This window comes from Euleptes europaea, chromosome 3 (genome assembly GCF_029931775.1).
Source record: "Euleptes europaea isolate rEulEur1 chromosome 3, rEulEur1.hap1, whole genome shotgun sequence".
Classification (NCBI taxonomy): domain Eukaryota; kingdom Metazoa; phylum Chordata; class Lepidosauria; order Squamata; family Sphaerodactylidae; genus Euleptes; species Euleptes europaea.
Window position 1 is genome coordinate 10,287,645 of NC_079314.1, and position 18,560 is coordinate 10,306,204.

General features: G+C 55.2%; 1 protein-coding gene across 1 annotated transcript; it reads right to left on the reverse strand.

Annotated features, from left to right (window-relative positions):
* Window positions 1-3,357: 3,357 nt before the first annotated feature.
* EGLN2 (egl-9 family hypoxia inducible factor 2) lies at window positions 3,358-17,799 on the reverse strand. Its single transcript, XM_056846316.1, has 5 exons — window positions 17,239-17,799; window positions 13,249-13,368; window positions 11,326-11,462; window positions 6,211-6,278; window positions 3,358-3,413 (listed from the first exon to the last, which is right to left on the reverse strand). The coding sequence occupies exons 1-5, from the start codon at window positions 17,797-17,799 to the stop codon at window positions 3,358-3,360; spliced, it is 942 nt and encodes a 313-aa protein (XP_056702294.1).
* Window positions 17,800-18,560: the final 761 nt, after the last annotated feature.

Sequence of the window (18,560 nt, forward strand, 5' to 3'; positions counted from 1 at the left end):
GGGTCAGAGTCCTGGAATTGGCTTGCAAGCAAAGCCCATTCTTTGCCCTTTCCTCACCCGCGGGGAAGCGCATCTGCTTGGGAGCCAGCTTGGCCCACATGGAGATCTTCCTCTTCTTCACTACCCTCCTCCAGCATTTCACCTTCCAGCCTCTGGTCGCCCCTGCCGAGATCGACCTGACCCCCCCTCCCATGCACTGGCCTGGGCAACATCCCGCCCCCTTTCCAGTTCCAGGTTCTCTCTCGCTAGCCCTGCCAAGGGGCAGGAGCCCCACACCCACACGCTCTCCGCCAGACACACCTCGAGCAGGGCAGCGGGCAGAAGGGACCTTTCATGCCACCTCCAGCAACAACCAGGGCTGTGAACAATCCACACCTTGAAAAGGGTCCAAATTCCACTCCAGGGACATGGGACAACCCGTCTCTTTGCATAATACACTCTGCACTTCCTACTTTGTTGTAAGGTTTATTGTGCTTCTCATTGGTGGGCTGGAAAGTGCAGTCAAGTTACAGCTGACTTATGGTGACCCCACAGGGTTATCAAGTCATGAGAGGTGGTTTGCCATTGCCTGCCTCTGCATAGCAACCCCGGACTTCCTTGGTGGTCTCCCGTCCAAGTACGTATCAGGGCTGACCCTGCTGAGCTTCTGAGAGCTGATGAGATCAGGCCAACCTGGGCCATCCCACTCAGGGCCTACTTCTCATTGGGGAGGGGGGACTAAAAGGGCCAGTCTGCAGGCTATAGAAGACCCATCCCTACTCTCCAACCAGAGACCTTGCTCGGCTACACCTCTCGCTTCTGCAATGCAGCTGTCAGCCTGTGGTGAAAGAGGATCCCCCAAGTCCCCAGGGCTTTGCATGGGGCAGAAAAACAAGCAGGCAGCTAGACCCCTCCACCTGAGGCTGGTTCACCTGTAAATTTGGCACAGCACCTTGATTCTGGATTGCACAGAATAGGTCGCCATTTACGCCATGCCAAAAATAGTGGTTCTAGACTACTACACATGGCTGTGGTCAGGGGAAAGAGGGGAGTGGGGACAGGGTGGCTTTAGAGTCTGGACAGGCCCTCTCTTCAATAGGAAGGTGAAGCTGCCTGGACAAACAGAGGGCGGTGCTTTGTGACAACACCCCCCTTTTAAAAAATGTTTTAAAACTCACCTCTGTGTCAGCTGGCTGCGCTTTGGAAAGGGTGAGGGGAAAACACTCTGCACATGGTCAGAAGACTTTCTTATGAATGCTTCACATGTAATTGGTTCTTGTAGGTTATCCGGGCTGTGTGACCGTGGTCTTGGTATTTTCTTTCCTGACGTTTCGCCAGCAGCTGTGGCAGGCATCTTCAGAGGAGTAACACAGGAGTAACACTGAAGGACACTGTCCTTCAGTGTTACTCCTCTGAAGATGCCGGCCACAGCTGCTGGCGAAACGTCAGGAAAGAAAATACCAAGACCACGGTCACACAGCCCGGATAACCTACAAGAACCAATGAACTCTGACCGTGAAAGCCTTCGACAATATCTTCACATGTAAGTTAGCCAGGGCTGGCATCAAACAAGACAGAGGCCCTGGGAGGGGAGTGGGGACAGCCCAACGAAGCCCTTCTTTCCCCACCCCAGATGAACACAATGTGAGTTCTCCAGTCTCTGCTTGCCAGGGAACCAAAGAGGCATATCAATAACACTTTGCAAGCCCCCTCCCCAGCAGAAAAGGCCCCACACCAAGAAGCTGCTTTTGCAAGATGGCCCAGTGGTGCCACCTGGTGGCCCATTCTGCTTCTGCATCCTTCCTTGCCTCTAAAATCCCACCCAGCGCAGGACAGAGAGGGCTGGAAGAAGAGAGCGCTGCTAAGATGGGTGGATGAACCCCCACAGATTTGAAGCACATCACCTTGATGCATGCTCATAGGGGAGGGTTGAGCCCAAATGCACGGGGGCGGGGGGGGGGTAACTTTGCATTAAGCCAGGAGGGTGCCGCTCTTCAGATGTTCTCCGTTCACATGGCAACCAAGTATCACGTGCCCGTTTTGATGAGGAAACTGCTTCTGTCTTCTCCCCTCTGCCATGGGGCGTGTAGAGCAGGAGCCCCGCTTTTAAACAAAACCCACAGGAGGCTCATGAGGACTACCATCACTAGGGGAGGTAGGGCAATTTCTAGTGAAAAATGGCATTGGGTGAGGTTAGCCCACCCAAACTGGGGACCTCTGCAGCTACCAAAAGAAACCAGGAGACCTGATCTCCCACGTCTCATCTGTTCCCCAAACTCAGAGACCACCCCCTCCCCCCGGCTCAGAGGGAAATGCAGCTGACCCTGCAGACTGACTGCCCAGGAGACATAGGAACATAAGAAGGGCCCTGCTGGATCAGAGCCAAGGCCCATCTGGTCCAGCATTTTGTTCGCACAGCAGCCGACCAGCTGCCTCTAGGAAGCCCACAAACAAGACGGCTGCAGCAGCATCCGCCCCAGCTTAGTCTCTGGTGCTGGAGGGCGTAGATATACATCAGGATATACCATGAATTTGTCCACTGCTTTTAAAGCCTTCCAGTTTGGCAGCCATCACTGCATCCTGTGGCAGCGAGGTCCACAAATTAACTACATGCTGTGTGAAGAAGTACTTCCTTGCTTCTGTCCTGAATCTCCCACCCATCAGCTTCAGCAGCTGACCCTGGACTATGGGAGAGAGGAGAAAGTTTCTCCCAGTCCACCCTCCCCACACCAGGCGTGATTTTATATCCCCCCCCTTACTTACCTCTCTTCTAAGCTAAACAGCCCTAAGTGTTTTAACTGATTCTCAGAAGGCAGCTGCCCCCCCACCCCCCACAAACAGACAAGCAGAAGCCATTTCCATGAGGTAATGTTTATTCCATCTCATCCGCGAGCCCGTCTTTTCATCCTGCTTCCCCTCCTCTTCAGCCTCGCTGGCTTCCCTGCTCTCTTGACTGACTGATGGATCAAAATGAGCAGGACAAGCGGGCCAAGCAGCTCTGGGGTGAACAGAAAGGTCCCTGCCGCTCTGGGGGCGGTGGGGCGGGGGGCTCCTACAGACAGGACCTTGAGCAGGGAAGGCCCCCCGCCTTTGAACGAGGAAGCAAAAAGGGACCCTAGTAGAGGGGCTGTTCCTACAGACATAAGGCCCACAGACTCCACGCAGCCTTCCTTCTCTGGGCCCAGCTCGCCCTGGGCAGCCCCCTTCTCTCTCTCCTTGGGCTGGGACTGAGGACCCTCCACTGCACCTGGCCAGGGTTCAGGGCAGCAGGCACAGGCAGCGGCAGCAGCAGCGGCAGCAGCGGCAGCAGCTTGAAATGGCCAGAGAGAGCCAAGCGCCTCTGGCTGTCCAGTCTCCATGGCATCCTCCGGCTTTCCATCAGGTGAGGCCGTTGGTCTGCGTGGCGGGAGGCGGACCGTCTTTCTGGGCGGATGCTGCAAAGAGGAAGGCCGGAGGAGTTACGGTACTTCACACCTGGTGGGTGGGGTGGGGGTGCCATCTGACAACTTGCAGAGGTCTTTCGCTCTTTCTCATATGTTGGGGCTAAATGAATGCAGGTTCTGGGCCCAGCTCACACACTAAGCACTGAGAAACACAGGAGTCCTGGGGGCCTTTCTTCGCTCCAGATGAGAACATCGCAGCTGGGGGGGTGCAGTTGTGGGGAGACCCTATCGGCCGAGTGAGAGCCACCATACTAACTGGGATTAGCAGTCACCCAGGTTTTTTAAAAAAACTTAAATGTTATTCGTTTAATTACTTTATATCTCACCTCTCTTTCCATTGGGGACCTAAAGTCACTTCCATCCTTCTCCTCTCCTCCATTTTATCTTCACAACAACAACTCTGTGAGGTAGGGCAGGCTGAGAGTGCATGACTGGCCCAAGGTCACCCAGCAAGTTTCCTCGGAATTCCTCAGGGATTCAAATCTAGTTCTCCCAGATCCCAGTCTGACACACTAACCTTTACACCAGGGGTGGGGAACATCAGGCCCAGGGGCTGTTTAAGGCCCGCGAAAATATTTGGTCTGGCCCTTCGTGGGTCTTGGCAGATCTCTAGCTCAGAAGGATCTAAGACTGGTGCTCCGCCCCTCCCAGGACAGGAATAGCCTCTATTCAAGGCAGATATGAGTTTGTTTTGCCGAGAAAAGGAACCGTTTCTCCCCCTTGCAGAAGAGTCGTTAGCTATGGAGCTGCTAGGACCGCCCAAGATGCCACTGGTTGGATGCCTGCCTACTTGCCAGCTGTCAGGCCTGTGTCTCAGTTGATTTGTTTAGTTTTGTTTTCCCACTGACCAGACTCAAGGACTGTTATGCATACCTAAATCCGTTTGAAGCTGTGGGAACCTCAGCTCTGTTTGTATTTTGTAATCTCCTGCTTTTTTCTATGCTTTTATATTACCAAGGGCAAGCCAGCAAGCTTCATTGCTGTCACCTTTTCTTTATGCTCTGTTAACCTATTTTGACCAGTAAAAACCAGCTTCTTTGGACCTGACTGTCTCTGATGTGGTTTATGGTTCAGAGTGGGCCAAGGGCTTACACCAGCACCGGGGGGGGGCGTCCTCTGGGGCAGCTGCCTGCTTGGGGTTTGGTCGGCCAATTTTTAAGTTGATAATTTTGTATGGCCCACGAATGATGTTATAAATATCTAAATGGCCCTTGGCTTTACACCAAGCTTGCTCTCGTACGTTAAATAGTATTTTCATGAATTTGTATAGGCATAAACACCCCTTTAAAGATGGTACAGCTCCTTTGCTTTTAAATGTGGCATGCCTCGCACTGGGAACCCTCTGAGAGGGAACATTCTTCATGCATGGGTTAAAAACATCACCTTCCGGAGGTCTAAATGGGCAGACTTCCCACTGTTTTTAAGATAAACTCATTTGCAGCCAGCCTGGGCAGCAGAGAAGGGGCAGGGCCACCCTCTCCTCCTCCACCACCTACCCTTTGAAGCCGAGCAGGGAGCCGTGCCCGGGACAATGCCACCTGCACCCGCTTGTGTTTCTCGCCGCCCAACTCAGTTCCTCTTGATGGGGAAAGGAGCTGCTGGCACAGGAGGCAAGAGACGGTGGGTGGGCACACCTTGCTCTGGGATCTTTGGGCTTTCCCACAAGGGGCACACCTGAATGCCAGAGCACCCGGCACGGCACCTGGGAACACACCCATGCACCCACACAGCCACGGGTTTTCCTCGGACCCTGTGAGGTGCAGCCTGCAACTTGCCAGCACACCTCCCCCTGTCTTCAAAGCAGCCTCGTGGGGCAAACCGTGGGCAGCCCCCACCCCCAAATGCCCCCCTCAGGACTATGGAACAGGCCAAATCACACCAGATGAAGTTCTAGGACGATGTGTTACGCATGCACTGGGAGTTCTCTGCTACCCAGCTGGCACAGGTGAGTCGTATTCTGATCATGAGCATGACGCGTACGGAGAAAGGGATTCACGCACACATCCAGCACCATTTGTGCCAGCTGAAAAGACCCTGAGGCTGGAGCTGCTGCGTGTTCCATTAGGGCATCTTGTGTTCAATAATAATGGCAACTTAAAAGTTGCCCAAAGGAGCCAAGGGCACCTGCAGCTCATGAGGACTTTGCATCATGGGAATAGACCTCAAGAGGACACCTGTGGCTTCTCCAAGTTCAAGTTGTTAACCAATTCCCAATTTTCCAGGCCCTTTTCGAGCCACCCTGAAGACCGATGTTGGGGGGAGAGGAAGCACACAGAGAACTACTTAAATATCCAAAGATCTTTAAAACAATCTGACCAACCAAATTAACTCAAGAGTAACAATGTAAAATGCAGAGGGATGTCAAGCTTGCCAGGAAGTCCCAGCCAGGGGACCCGGGCACCTTTATTTAGAGCCAGGGTGGTGTAGTGGTTAAAATGTAGGACAAGGATCTGGGAGACCCAGGTTCGACTCCTCACTCATGCCATGGAAGCTTGTCTGAGTGACCTTGGGCCCAGCGCAGTCTCTCAGCCTCGCCTACATCACAGGATTGTTGTGAGGATAAAATGGAGGAGAGAACAATGTAACCTGCTTTGGGTCCCCACTGGGAGAAAATGAGGATATAAATAAAGTAAATTAATACATTTCAAGACCCAGCCATCAGAAGCCACCTGTGGCCACTCCACAAGGGGCTGGCCAAAAGGGGAAAGGCACTCAGAATCATCTACAGATCCCTGCCATGCATGGAAGCCCAGCCAAGACAAAAAGCCCTCCCCCACCTTTTACATACCCAGCTGGTGTCTCCCTTTGGCTTCTGCCCGCTCTTTGGCATCAAAATACCAGACTGTGATGGCATACCTGCGGAAGAAAGAAACACGAGAAAAGAGGTGAGCAGAAGCCGGAGCAGAGCTGGCCTTCCCAGAGAGAGGCGTCAGGGAGAAGATCTGGGTGCAATTCTATGGGACGAGAGATGGGTTGATCTGCTCTGCATCCTCTCAGGCAGCTTCTCTTCACATGCACAGGGTTTTCGCAGGAGACACCCCCCCCCCAAGTTGATTGGGCCCTAGGTTAATGAGTAGGATTCCACCTGCATTCTCCCTCTGGGTGACAAACCACAACCTGCATTTTCTTTGGTCCTCCCCAGGTCCTTTGACTCAGACATGCACTGTGAATTGTGCTCAGAACTCAATTCTCATGTGTACCGGGGGCAGCAATTTGGATCAGAATCATGGAAAGCAGGTAGGGGGGCTTAAGGGCCCCCTAGCATCTTTTTGCCCAGCCTGAAAGGGGTCCAGGGAGCACTATTTGACCTGTTAGGGACATAAGAACATCAGTAGAGCCCTGCTGGATCAGACCAGGGAGGGTCCATCTAGTCCAGCATCCCATCTCACACAGGGGCCAACACAGTCCCTCTGGAGGTCCAACAACAGGGCAGAGAGGCTGAGGCTGAGTCAAGTTTGTTACTGAGTGAGGAGGGCCTGTTTGCCTCGGGTTGATTGCTTGCCCTGCCCTCTGCTGTGGCTGTGGAGAGGTAGAGGCTGTGAGCCTTTGAATTTCAGGGCTCCTCCTCGCCAGAGGCGTGAGCCTTTGATGCAAGCCAAAGGGTGAGAGCTAAAGGGCTTTTAGCCTGGGGTCCCTATAAGTAGTTAAGTAGCTTTTACTTTGTTGTGTTTGTTACTCCTTTCGGCTTAGAAAGACAGGTCTGTAAGTTTCAGGTTAGATCACCACACCAAGATATTTCCAGGGTGAAGGAAAGCACTTAGACGGTGATGATGAATGCACACGGATCATTTCCAGTCACATGCCGGGAGTGCGCCATATTTGTTTTCCTCCCTGAGGACAAATTGAATTTCACTTGTCAGAAGTGTAAGTTAATAGGGCTCTTAGAGGAGAAAGTTCAGAGCCCGGAGGAAAGGATCGCTGCCTTTCATGACATCAAGGAAGGAGAGGATTTTATTAAGAGAAGCCTTGATGCGCTACACTGGGAAGGGGAGAAGATTCAAAGGGACAACAGCATAGTTGTCCTAATGAGACTCCTCAGAGCACTACAGCACATCCCCAGAGTTGATAAGCGAGACGGCACACAGTGCCATTAGAACTCAGGAATTGATTCCAAGAGGCAGCAGAGACCGAAACACTGCCAGCAGAAGAATCACAAACACAAGGAAGACAGAGGGAGGAGAATAGGGGGGCACAAAGAGACAGCACTGGAAGGGAAAGGAAAGCATTGCTCATAGGTGACTCCCTGCTGAGGGGTAGGAGCATCATGTGTCCAGGTCTGACCCCCTGGCCAGGGAGGTGTGTTGCTTGCCGGGGGCGAAAATTGCAGACCAGATCCCAAAACTAATCAAACCTACAGATCCCATCTCACACAGGGGCCAACACAGTCCCTCTGGAGGTCCAACAACAGGGCAGAGAGGCTGAGGCTGAGTCAAGTTTGTTACTGAGTGAGGAGGGCCTGTTTGCCTCGGGTTGTGATACTATCATTTGTGATAGTCCATGTGAGAACCAACGGCACAAATGTGAACACCATCGAAAGCATTAAGGCTGTAAAGCTCTTGGGAGGAAACTGAAGGGAATGGGGGCACAGGTGGGGTTCTCTTCGATCCTTCCTGTCAGAGGAAGGAGAATGCGATGAGAACAGAAGATAATGGAGGTGAACCACTGGCTGCGTTGGTGGTGCCAGCAGGAGTGATTTGGATTCTGGAACCATGGGCTGGGTTTTCTGGATGACGACCTACTAGCATGGGATGGAATTCACCTTTCAAGGTCGGGGAAGAATGTTTTTGGAAGAATGTTTTTGGAGAGATACACCAGGAGGGCTTTAAACTGACACCACAAAGGGGGAGGAGATGACCAACGTAGGGATTTAAATGATGGAGAGCAAACCGCAGAGGCCCACATCGGGAAGGGGAGGGTCTAAAGGAGACGAAGGTGTGGGGCTTCAGGAGTCTATGTAGCAATGTCCAAAGCTTGGGCAATAAGAAGGAACAGCTTGAGCTTCTAATGCAGTCAGAGGGATATGACTTAGTAGGCATTACAGAGGATTGGTGGGGTGATTCCTATGACTGGAATGTAGCAGTGGATGGATATGAGTTGTTCAAGAAAAACCGAAAAAGTCGAAGAGGTGGTGGAGTGGCGCTGTATGTGAGCAGAGGGTTTGCGTTTCAAGAAATACTGGAGGAGGAGGAGGGTGACAGCCCAGTGGAAAGTATCTGGGTGAGGATAAGGGAAGGAAGGACAAACAGTATTGTGACTGGAGTCTGCTACAAACCTCCTGACCAGGGTGAGGATGTGGATGCTGCCCTCCTTGAGCAGCTTGACAGGGTATCCAAACCACATGACCTGGTAGTTATGGGTGATTTCAACTTCCCTGATGTGTGCTGGGAGACAAACTCTGCAAAGCATCCACAGTCACACAAGTTCCTCCTCTGCCTGGCCGACAACCTCCTTCATCAAATGGTGGAGGTCGCTATGAGGGGCTCAGCCATACTCAACTTAATATTGACCAACAGGCAAGAGATGGCAGTTGGGGACCTTAGGGGGAAGTGACCATGTCCTCCTAGAATTCCTTTTGCTGTGGGAGACCAAGGAGGTTCGCAGCTACACGTGTCTGTTAGATATTGGTAGGGTAGACTTTAGTAAACTCAGAGGCATGATGAGAATCATTCCATGGGCAAGACTGCTGGAAGCGAAAGGAGCAAGTGAAGGGTGGGCTCTCCTAAGAGAGGAGCCCTGGCACAGCCCTCGCTGTTCCAACAAGAAGGAAACATGGTAGGGGATCCAAGAAGCCAACATGGATGAACAGAGAACTCCATGATGAGGTAAGGAAGAAAAAGGAAATGTTCAAGAAATGGTGGGAAGGACAGACCTCTAAAGAAGAGTGTCTGTGGGTTGCTAGGCACTGTTGGTCAACCATCAGAGGCCAAAGCTCACAGTGAGCTGAGGCTGGCCAGGGAAGGTTGCTACAAGAAAAGCTTCTTCAGTATGTGAGGAGCAAATGCAAGGGGAAAGAGGCCATAGGCCCACTGTTGGGTGAAAATGGACAAACTCTGACAAGAGGACAAAGAGAAAGCAGAAAGGCTCAATGTTTATTTTGCCTCAGTTTTTTTCCTGAAAAAGAGAACGGGCTCACCTAGAGATGGTAGTAGGCAAGGCAAGTATGGGAGTGAGGCGCAGGCTGGCTGCCTCTGGGACTGTCACGGCTTTCGCGACTGGCCCTCGCTCCCCTAGCCAAGGGGCAAGTGAGGTAGAAACATCACCATGACCTGCTGTTTGTGTGGGTAGAAAGCTGACACTGCTATTGTTCAGCCTACCTGCCGTCTATATTTTTAGGGCACTTACCTATTAAAAAAAAGAATTGCCTACAAATGCCTCATAAAGAGATGGCTTTATAAAGCAAGCTTTTGCTTGTGTGTAAAAACTTTAATACAAAATAGAGTCCAAAAAGGGAGGTATATGCAGACAACTTACTTGAGAGAAATTGAAATTATTGATTTTTGGAAGCAAAAATGACTAGAATGCTGTGTGTGTTTTATTATTTGCCATGCCTCCTTATTTACGATGCCTCCTTCACATAAAAATGGGGTTTTCAAGGAGGCACAGTAAATAATACATTTTACAGGTGACCTTAATGGAATATGGTAGGTTGGAGCCAGTATTGATCTTTCAAAATAAGGCTTGTTTGGGGGAGAGGTTTTTCAGCTTTTTCTCCACTTTTGGTTAACTAGCCACCTGCAATAAAAGTGTTTCTTCAGGTGGCAACCGCACATCAGCCTAAAGGAGCAAGACTCCAATCCCAGCCCAGAGCCTCTCAGTTAATGTAAAAGTGTAATTATTAACAATTCATGGAAGTCAGCACAATTTATTTTATAATTTAAAAGAGCTGGTGATTCTATGTGTATATTATATAAGTATATATAAAGAAAAAAATGTATATAATATATGGGGATATTATGTTGTACTTTTACCCCACTTCAAAAAATATGTAGGTCCAGCTCTGCCAGCCAAGGCAGGTCACCAGTCCAGATCAAATTTAATGCCAAGGACCAGAGATACAAACTTTATAGAAGACACAGGCAAAGCCAATTAATGATTTTATTGTTTACTTTATTTTTTACTTAAAATACAAACATGCTTAAAACAATAACAAAAATAATATCATTAACTGACTTTGCCTTTGACTGTGTCTTCAATTAAGTTCAAATCTCCGGTACCCGGCATTACATTTTATGGTATTTATTTGTTTGTTTCTTTGATTTGTTACACATGGCCCGGTCCAGCCAAGTGACATTTCTGCCATATCTGGCCCTCATAACAAATGAGTTCGACACCCCTGCTCTAGGCTGATCCTGCACTGAGCAGGGGGTTGGACTAGATTGCCTGTATGACCCCTTCCAACTCTGATTCTAAAAAAGACATCCGAAGAGCCCTGCTGGATCAGACCAGAGAAGGTCAATCTTGTCCAGCATCCTGTCTCACACACTGGCCAGCCAGTTCCTCTGGAGGTCCAACAACAGTGCCTTCTGGCACTGGGATTCAGAGGTTGACTGCTTCTGAACATGGAGGTTTCCTTGAGACACCCTTGTCTAGTGGTCACTGATAGTAACCTCTCCTCCCTGAATCTGTCTAATCCCCTTTTAAAGTCGACTATGCCTGTGGCCGTTACTACATCTTCTGGAGGAGAATCCCACTGGTGGACTGCAAAAATGTTTCCCTAACAAAGCAAACAGCCCCCCCCCCCGGCCATTTCAGGTCAGGAAAATGGTGCAGGAGGAGGCTGAAGCCCCCTCCTCTCCTTGGCCACCATGGTCCTACTCCAAACCAGTCCCCTCCAGAGGCCCTGTCCCTCCCCAAGCGGGAGAGTCAACTCCAGGGGTGTGGGCTCCCTCCAAGCGCCGCTCACCTCGTGGCGTAGGCCGGCTTCACTTCATGCGGGTTGCGCCGGTCTGACCAGAAGAGGAGCAGCCGGTCAAATATGGGCTCGATGTTTGCGACAACTGGCCGCCCTTCTGGGTAGATGTGCAGGATCCCACCATGAACCTGGAGGGGACGTATGTGGAAACAAGGCGCCTTCGTCAGGTGGGTGTGGGATGGGGGGGGGTCCCTGTCGGCTCAGCCCCTGAACTGCTGAACAGGCTGTCCTCGCTCTGCTCATGTTGGCCACTGCAACCCACCCACCCCACCAGCCCAGGGAGCCTCTTTCCTTATGCAGAAGCCAGGATCAGGAGGCTGACTGTCAGGGTGAGCCACAGAAGGGGAAGGGGTCAGTAGCGGTAGGAGAAAGAGACAGTGCGAAACAGAAAATGGAGGGGGCCATGCCAGGCTTCACTCCCACTTGCAAAGGCAGGGCAGGAGGAGCCAAATCCCCCTCCCCGCACCGGGCTAAGCCATTCTTCCCCACAGGGAGTGTCCCACAGAGCTGCTGGGGGTCCACAACAGCAGTGGAGGGGGCTGTGACTATGGGGAGGGATCAAGGGTAACACCCCAGGTATAGCTGTGGTAGCATCCTTGGGCTCTTGTGGCAGGGGAGGGGCAGGGGGTTGAGCCTTGAACACACGCGCCTGCCTTTATACTGGATCAGACCACTGGGGTCCATCAAGGTTGGCATGCAGGCTGGCAGCGGCTCTCCAGGGTCTCCGGCGGAGGTCTTCTGCATCACTCACAACCTGGTCCTTTTAACTGGAGCTGCCAGGGATTGAACCGGGAACCTTCTGCATGCAAAGCAGATGCTCTGCCACTGAGCCACAATGCCTTTGAAGACCTGGAGGTTTCACACACACACACACACACACACACACACCATTCACCTCTGGGACAGCTCTCCTCCTCAGCCTGAACCTCTCTCAGCTCAAATCAGAGAGGATACAGTGACAGCTATCATGGTTGGGGGGGGTTGATGGTTAGGGTTGCCAGGTCCCTCTTCGCCACCGGCGGGAGATTTTTGGGGCAGAGCCTGAGGAGGGTGGGGTTTGGGGAGGGGAGGGACTTCAATGCCATAGAGTTCAATTGCCAAAGCGGCCATTTTTCTCCAGGTGACCTGATCTCTATCGGCTGGAGAGCAGTTGAATTAGCAGGAGATCTCCTGCTACTACCTGGCTGTTGGCAACCTTATGGTGGAAGGCCTCAGCTGGCTTGCAGGCCTTGGGCGTATGTCTCCCCACCTTGCAGAGTTCTTGTCAGAATAAATGAGAGCTTTTTAAAAAAAAATAACATGAAAGAGGAGCCACAGAGACGAATCAGACTCCCAGGCCAAACCCGCGTCAGCTGATTCACACGGCCATGGAGCAACCCTCCAATCCAAAAACCAGGGACTCTGGGTTCCGCCTGCCCTATTTCCCGAACTCCCCTCAACTTCCACTTCTCACCTGCAGCTGCAGGCAGAGGCCAGGAGGCCAGCCTCAAAGCCCCTGGGGGCTCAACCCACACGTTCCTGCCTTGAAGCCCTCCCCCCACGACCAGTGTGGGGGAGGCTGGTCAGTGCTGAAAGAAAGGCAATCTGCAGATGCTCAGAAGCACGCAGTGGTTTTGCTAGTGCCTTAAACGCTCTGCTGTCTGCTCTAACTTCTCCTCCCACAAACAGCCCTGGGGTCACCCGGCCAGAGGCCGCCCTAGCGCCTGCTTTGGTCCCACAGAACCCAGGTGTCCCGGACCAACCTCTGCAAAACTTTATCAATCCAACCTTGCATGCTAGAGAAGAGGGAAGGGTGTGGGGGGCTGTGTGGGGATGAAGCGTTCTCTCATCTGTGGGGAAATGTTGGGGCCATGCATGAGACACGGGAGGGGGTAGATCAGTGCCAAGGAGTCCTTTCCAGACCCAGCCACCTACCTTACTGTCCCACTGCCGGTTTAGGTAATAAATGCAGGTGACGCAGCGTCCATCCCCGTGGGGGTTGTCCACGTGCCGCACATAACCCATGCCGTTGCCGGGGTAACATGCCACCATGGCCTGGAGGGGAGGGGGGATGAGAGAGGAGGGGGGTTCATTGCCAGGGACAGAGAGGGACAGACACCCCACAGATCTGCACACGACCCAAGGCTGTGCTCGCCCCCCAGCCTCTCATGAGGAGGCAGCCATTGGGGTTTCCCAGGCAGGAACAACACCAGAGTCCACAGATAGAGCAGCCACATGCATGCCGGGGGGGGGGGGGACAGGCCAGGAACAGAGCTCGAAAGGGGAAAGGTAAGCATGCATAATTTCCAAAATTAAATGTGCTGGCACCTTCAAATAAATTGGCGCTACTGGCACTCAGCATATGCTCAGAGTTCCTTTAGCCTTCATAAGTCCTGATACAGATCACAGGATCTCCAACTAAGTCATCACAAACCAAGCAAACCTTAACCAAAGAATCATTCCAACAAACCCCATAGCAGACCCCTCTGTCCTCTGTGGGCCCACCCCCCAACCCACACTGCACAAGAATATAAGCCCACCTCACAAAGCAGAGGAAAAGGGGGCAGCCTCATCCCTCTCTGACCTACAGTGCCCTCTGCAAAGGCAGTTTGTGGTGACAAGGGCTCTGCATGTGCTCAGAGGCACTCACCATCACACAATCCCAGGGCAAAGACCACTAAGAAACAGGCTCTCACCCTACAGAATGTCAAACCCTGGAAACTGTCAGCGGCCAGGGCACGGGCTGCGAGGGCGGGGGGAAAGAGGTTGGGAATAATTAGTGGGTTTTTAGCAAACATTTTACCTGTGGGGAAGAGTGGAGAGAACAGCCTGCCACCACGCAAGCCAGGGGAGAATGGCCAGCAGGGCAGCCTATGAACCCCCCTCCCCCCAAAAAAGCCAGTGGAAATATCTCAGGGGGGTGCTCTGCAACCTGTGCTCAAGCCTGCCCTGAGATGCCACCAGCTCGCTCCCTCCCTCCCTCCTCCCCCACCCCCGCAGGAAGAGCTGCGGCCAGAAAGGGGGGAGGAAGACGAGGAGAAAAAAGGCAGCCCCCCCCCCACACACACACACCTCCCTCGTCAAAGGCCAGTGCGTCCTGTTCCAGGGAGCAACAAGGACATCTAGTCCCCATGACGCAGGATCCGCTCCTCCACCAAAACTGGGCCAACAGCCCACGTGGGTCAGTCCTCCCTCCACGGGTCACCTGAGGACAACTCTCCCCCCCCACCTCGTGGTTCGCAAACAAGAGCTCAGAAGGAGCCTTTAAGGTTCCTCCCTGCGGTCTCACTTCACAACATTGCAAAGTAAGCGGGGGTGGGGGGTGTCCCAGCTCTTGGGTGGCTTCGTAACCCCCAAAGCATCATCGCCCCACCGGGAGGTGTACAGGAATTCCAGGAAGAGCTGAAGCCGGCCCAAGTCTTCCTGGAAAAGACAGATCACTTTCTCTCCTGGGAAGTCAGCCTCCTGCCCCTCCACCGGGCAGATCCTATGTCAGGTCGCACTCCTCCCCCTCCCCAACCCACGCCTGTGCCACTGCTAATGCGGGGGGGGGGGGCGCTCCAATTTTACCCAGTTTGTTTTTCTGCAAATATAGCATCCAGCACAGGTTTTGCACGGGAAGCGAGCCCTCTCCGAGCAAGAATTTTATTGGAAACAAATGGAAGGGCAGCCCCAACTGGGAATAGTGGCCAGTTCTGGCAGGTCTGGCTATTAACAAGCCCCACCCCCCTACCCCACCCCACCGCAAGCCAGACAAAGCTTGTTTGAGGCAAGGATAAGCCCGATGCCTCAGTAATGGAAACCAGAGAGCTCAACCAGTCCCCATCCAGGTGAGGTGCAGAAGAAGCTCCAGGGGGGCAGGGCTCAGGCAGGCTCAGCCCCTGGCCTTGAAGCATCAAACCCCCCTCCTCCCATCTCAGGCCAGTTTAGCAGGAAAAGGAGCGCACTTTGCCCCTAGAAAGAGTCCCCTCTGCCCGAGAACCAGCCAAGTTGCATGGATGTTTTCGGCCTGAGCACAGAAGAGGAAACCATCACACACACACACACACACACACACACAGAAACAGTCCTCAAGGGGAGGGATCTACCTGCTGCGGTCATTTTTTTAAGAAGAACCAGCAGCAATGGAAACTGAACTCTCCTGGCAGCAGCGATGCCACATCCAGCACCAGAAGGGTAGTGGTGGGGTTTGACCATGGATACTAAATTTGTATGCAGGCACTCTGCACGTGCTTAGACAGGGTAGGTAGCCGGGGCCTGGCTCCAGGGAAGCCCATCAGGGCTGAGCAGCTTCTCCGTTCTGCTCATTCCACAGCAGACAACTGCAAGGCCTGGGAAATGCTGGCAAGACCCCAGGCCCCTACCTCAACCCTTGTAGTGTAGGCAGAGCGGGAGATGCCGGAAAGCAGCAGCCGGGGCTGCAAGGTGGGGCACGTGGGGGTGGGGCAGGAAGAGCCACCTTTCCAGAGTGACAAGAGATCGGGACAACATGCTTTGCACAAGCAAGGATCAAAATGCCATGCTCAGAAGCAGGGGCCTGAGGAGCATGCAAGAATGGGCAGCAGTGTCTCATTGCCTGATTGAAACGCACCTTGTACATGCGCAGAGACAGTCTTCTCCAGGGGGTTGCTTGGCACGCACACCCCAACCAGTACTGCAGGTCTCTGACCCACACCAAAACCAGCAACAAAATGAAGCGGGGCTAAACCCCCAGAAAAGCATCCACCCCAAAATTCAGCAGCTGCTCTTCACACAATGCCCACAGAGCTCTCTGGAAAAGTGAGCCAGAAAACAGGCTGGCAGGAAGGAACGAGCAACTCTGGGTGTGAACACCTGGATGGAGCAGCTGCTGTTACATAAGGAGCGGGGGTCAAGGGAGCGCTCCCCTCGGCCATGCAGCCAGGCTTGAGGGTCTTACAACGTGCAAACTCCTATCTGCCCCGCAAGCCCTTCTGTTGAGGTGCCAACCTCTGGCCCACGCCAGCGCGGGTGAGGAACTGCTCAAGTACTGCAGTTTGAGGAAAAGCCCCCAGGAAGGTGGGGGGAGAGGAGGGTTGGAGCAGCGATATTTTGAGGGCACCAGCGAAGGAGCATGCAAGCTAGGAGGGGCAGCCCAGGCCCCTTGCAGTGCTGGGGTGTCAGGAGTTGTGCCCTGACATGCAGCCTGACAAGAGAATCTGGGGGGACTCTCCCCCAGGTGTCACAATGCAGTCATGTGGGGCATCAGTGAAGCCCCCTGGGACAGATCCTCCCCCCCCCCCCCCACCGGCCTGCCTGGGACAGATCAAGAGGCTTCTTCTCTGCTCAATACCTCACTTACAGGGGCTCTGTCCCAGTGCACGCAAGGCACAGTCGCCAAAGGTGAGAAAAGGCAATGGGGGGCTCCCTGCGCTCTTTCTGGGGACCCCACATCAAATGCTTCGCCGCCTGATAGGGCAGGTAGCACCTGGAATTTGCCCAGGCACTTCAGCATGTCTGCGGCTAGAAAACTCCAGGTGCTACCTGCCCTACCAGGGGGCAAAGGAAGAAAAAGACCCCCTTTCAGGCATTTCGGAATAAAGACAAAGCCTGGCCCTACAGAGATGGGAAGCTCCCTCCCGAGCGCCATTCGGCTCCTAAAAAGCCAAGTACCCCATGAGCTGCAGGGCGCCCAAGAGCGGGAGGAGCAGAAAGGGGGACGCACAGCTTTGGAACCTAAGCCCACCTTAAGTACACCTGTGGGGCAGCACAGGCAAGAAGCAGCTGGGGCCAGCCGCCCCAGCCAGATCACTTGGGGTCCTCTTCACCGGCCCCCTCTCTGAAGAACCGAATCCGCCTTTCGCTGGAAACCCTTCCCCACCATTGCAGGCACCGAGCGACGCGCTTTGCACATGCCCAGGGGCGCTCTGCCGTGGCAGGCTTCCCCGGAGGCGGCGGCTCACTCACCTTGGTGCGGCCGGAGATGCGGTACCCGCCCAGCTTGCCGGCGCAGTGCAGGATGAGCTCGTCGACGCGGGCCACGAGGGCGCCGATGGCCTGGCAGCCGGGCTCGCGGCCCTCCACCCAGGCGATCTGGTCGCCGCGGACGCTCCGCGCGGGGACGGCCCCGGCGCTCACCAGCTGCCCGTCGCGGAGCCGGCCGCCGCGGTGCAGGGCGCCCACCTCGGCCAGCACCCGCCCGCCCGCCGCGTCCCCGAGGAAGGCGTCCTTGACGCAGAGGCCGTAGAGGTCCAGGCAGGGCACCACGTAGCCCAGCGCCAGCCGGCCCACGGGCACCCGCCCGGGCCCCGGGCACGGCCGCTTGGCGAGCCCGCCGCCCTCCGCGGCCCCGGGGCCCGCCCGGCGGCGCTTGGGCTCCGCGGGGCCGCCCAGCGCCAGCCACAGCAGGCCCCCGACGGCGGCGGCGGCGGCGCGGCTCCCCGGGGGGCAGGCTTCCCGCGCGGGGCCCGGCCCCCGGCTCTCCCGGCCCATGGCTCGGCCAGGCGCGCCTAGGGGCTCCTCGGCCATGGCATGTCCCCGGGGCGGTCAGCGCGGGCCGGGGCCATGGCGCGGCCCTGCCCGGGGTCCTGCCGCGACGGGGGGGGGGCGGCAAAGGTCACGGCGCGGCCGGCGGAGGCATGGGGCCCGCGCGCGGCGGGGGAGCCGGCTTCGGGGAGAGAGAGGGGGTCGCTTTGAAGCCGCCCTTCCAAAACCGCCCCTGCAGAGGAGGACGACAAGGGGCGCCCAGATGCGGAGGGGGGGAGGGGCGGGGTACGGCCCCCTCCCCCGGAGGGGCAAGGAGGCGGCGGCGCCCTCGGCGAGGCTTGCAGGGAGGCCGGGAAGCAGCGCGCCCCGCCCGCACCAGCCGCCGGCCCCGACGCCGCTTCCCACGTCCCTCGCGGCGGCTTCCTGAGCTGCCGGCCGGGTGGGAAGAGTGGCGGGCAGGGGCGGCCAGCCGGGCGCGCAGGAGCCACTCCGCCCCGGGCGGCGGCGGCGCCTCCCCTCCCTTCCCCGGGGGCCGGTCCTCGGGGGTCCCCGCGCTCCCCCGGCGCGCTCCTCCGCCGGCGCTTCGCCTCTCCCCTCCCGGCGTTGGCGGCTGGGGGCTTGGCCGGAGCCCGAGGGGAGGAGCCTGGCGGCGGGCAGCCGGGCAGCCTCCGTCCCCCGGGACCTGATGCCTCCTGCGGGCGGGCGGGCGCGGAAGACCTCCGGGGCGGCGGAGGGAGACGCGCCTCCCGCCACGGACGCGGCCAAAGACTCGGCCTCCCCCCCCCCCTCCATTCTCTCCTTCC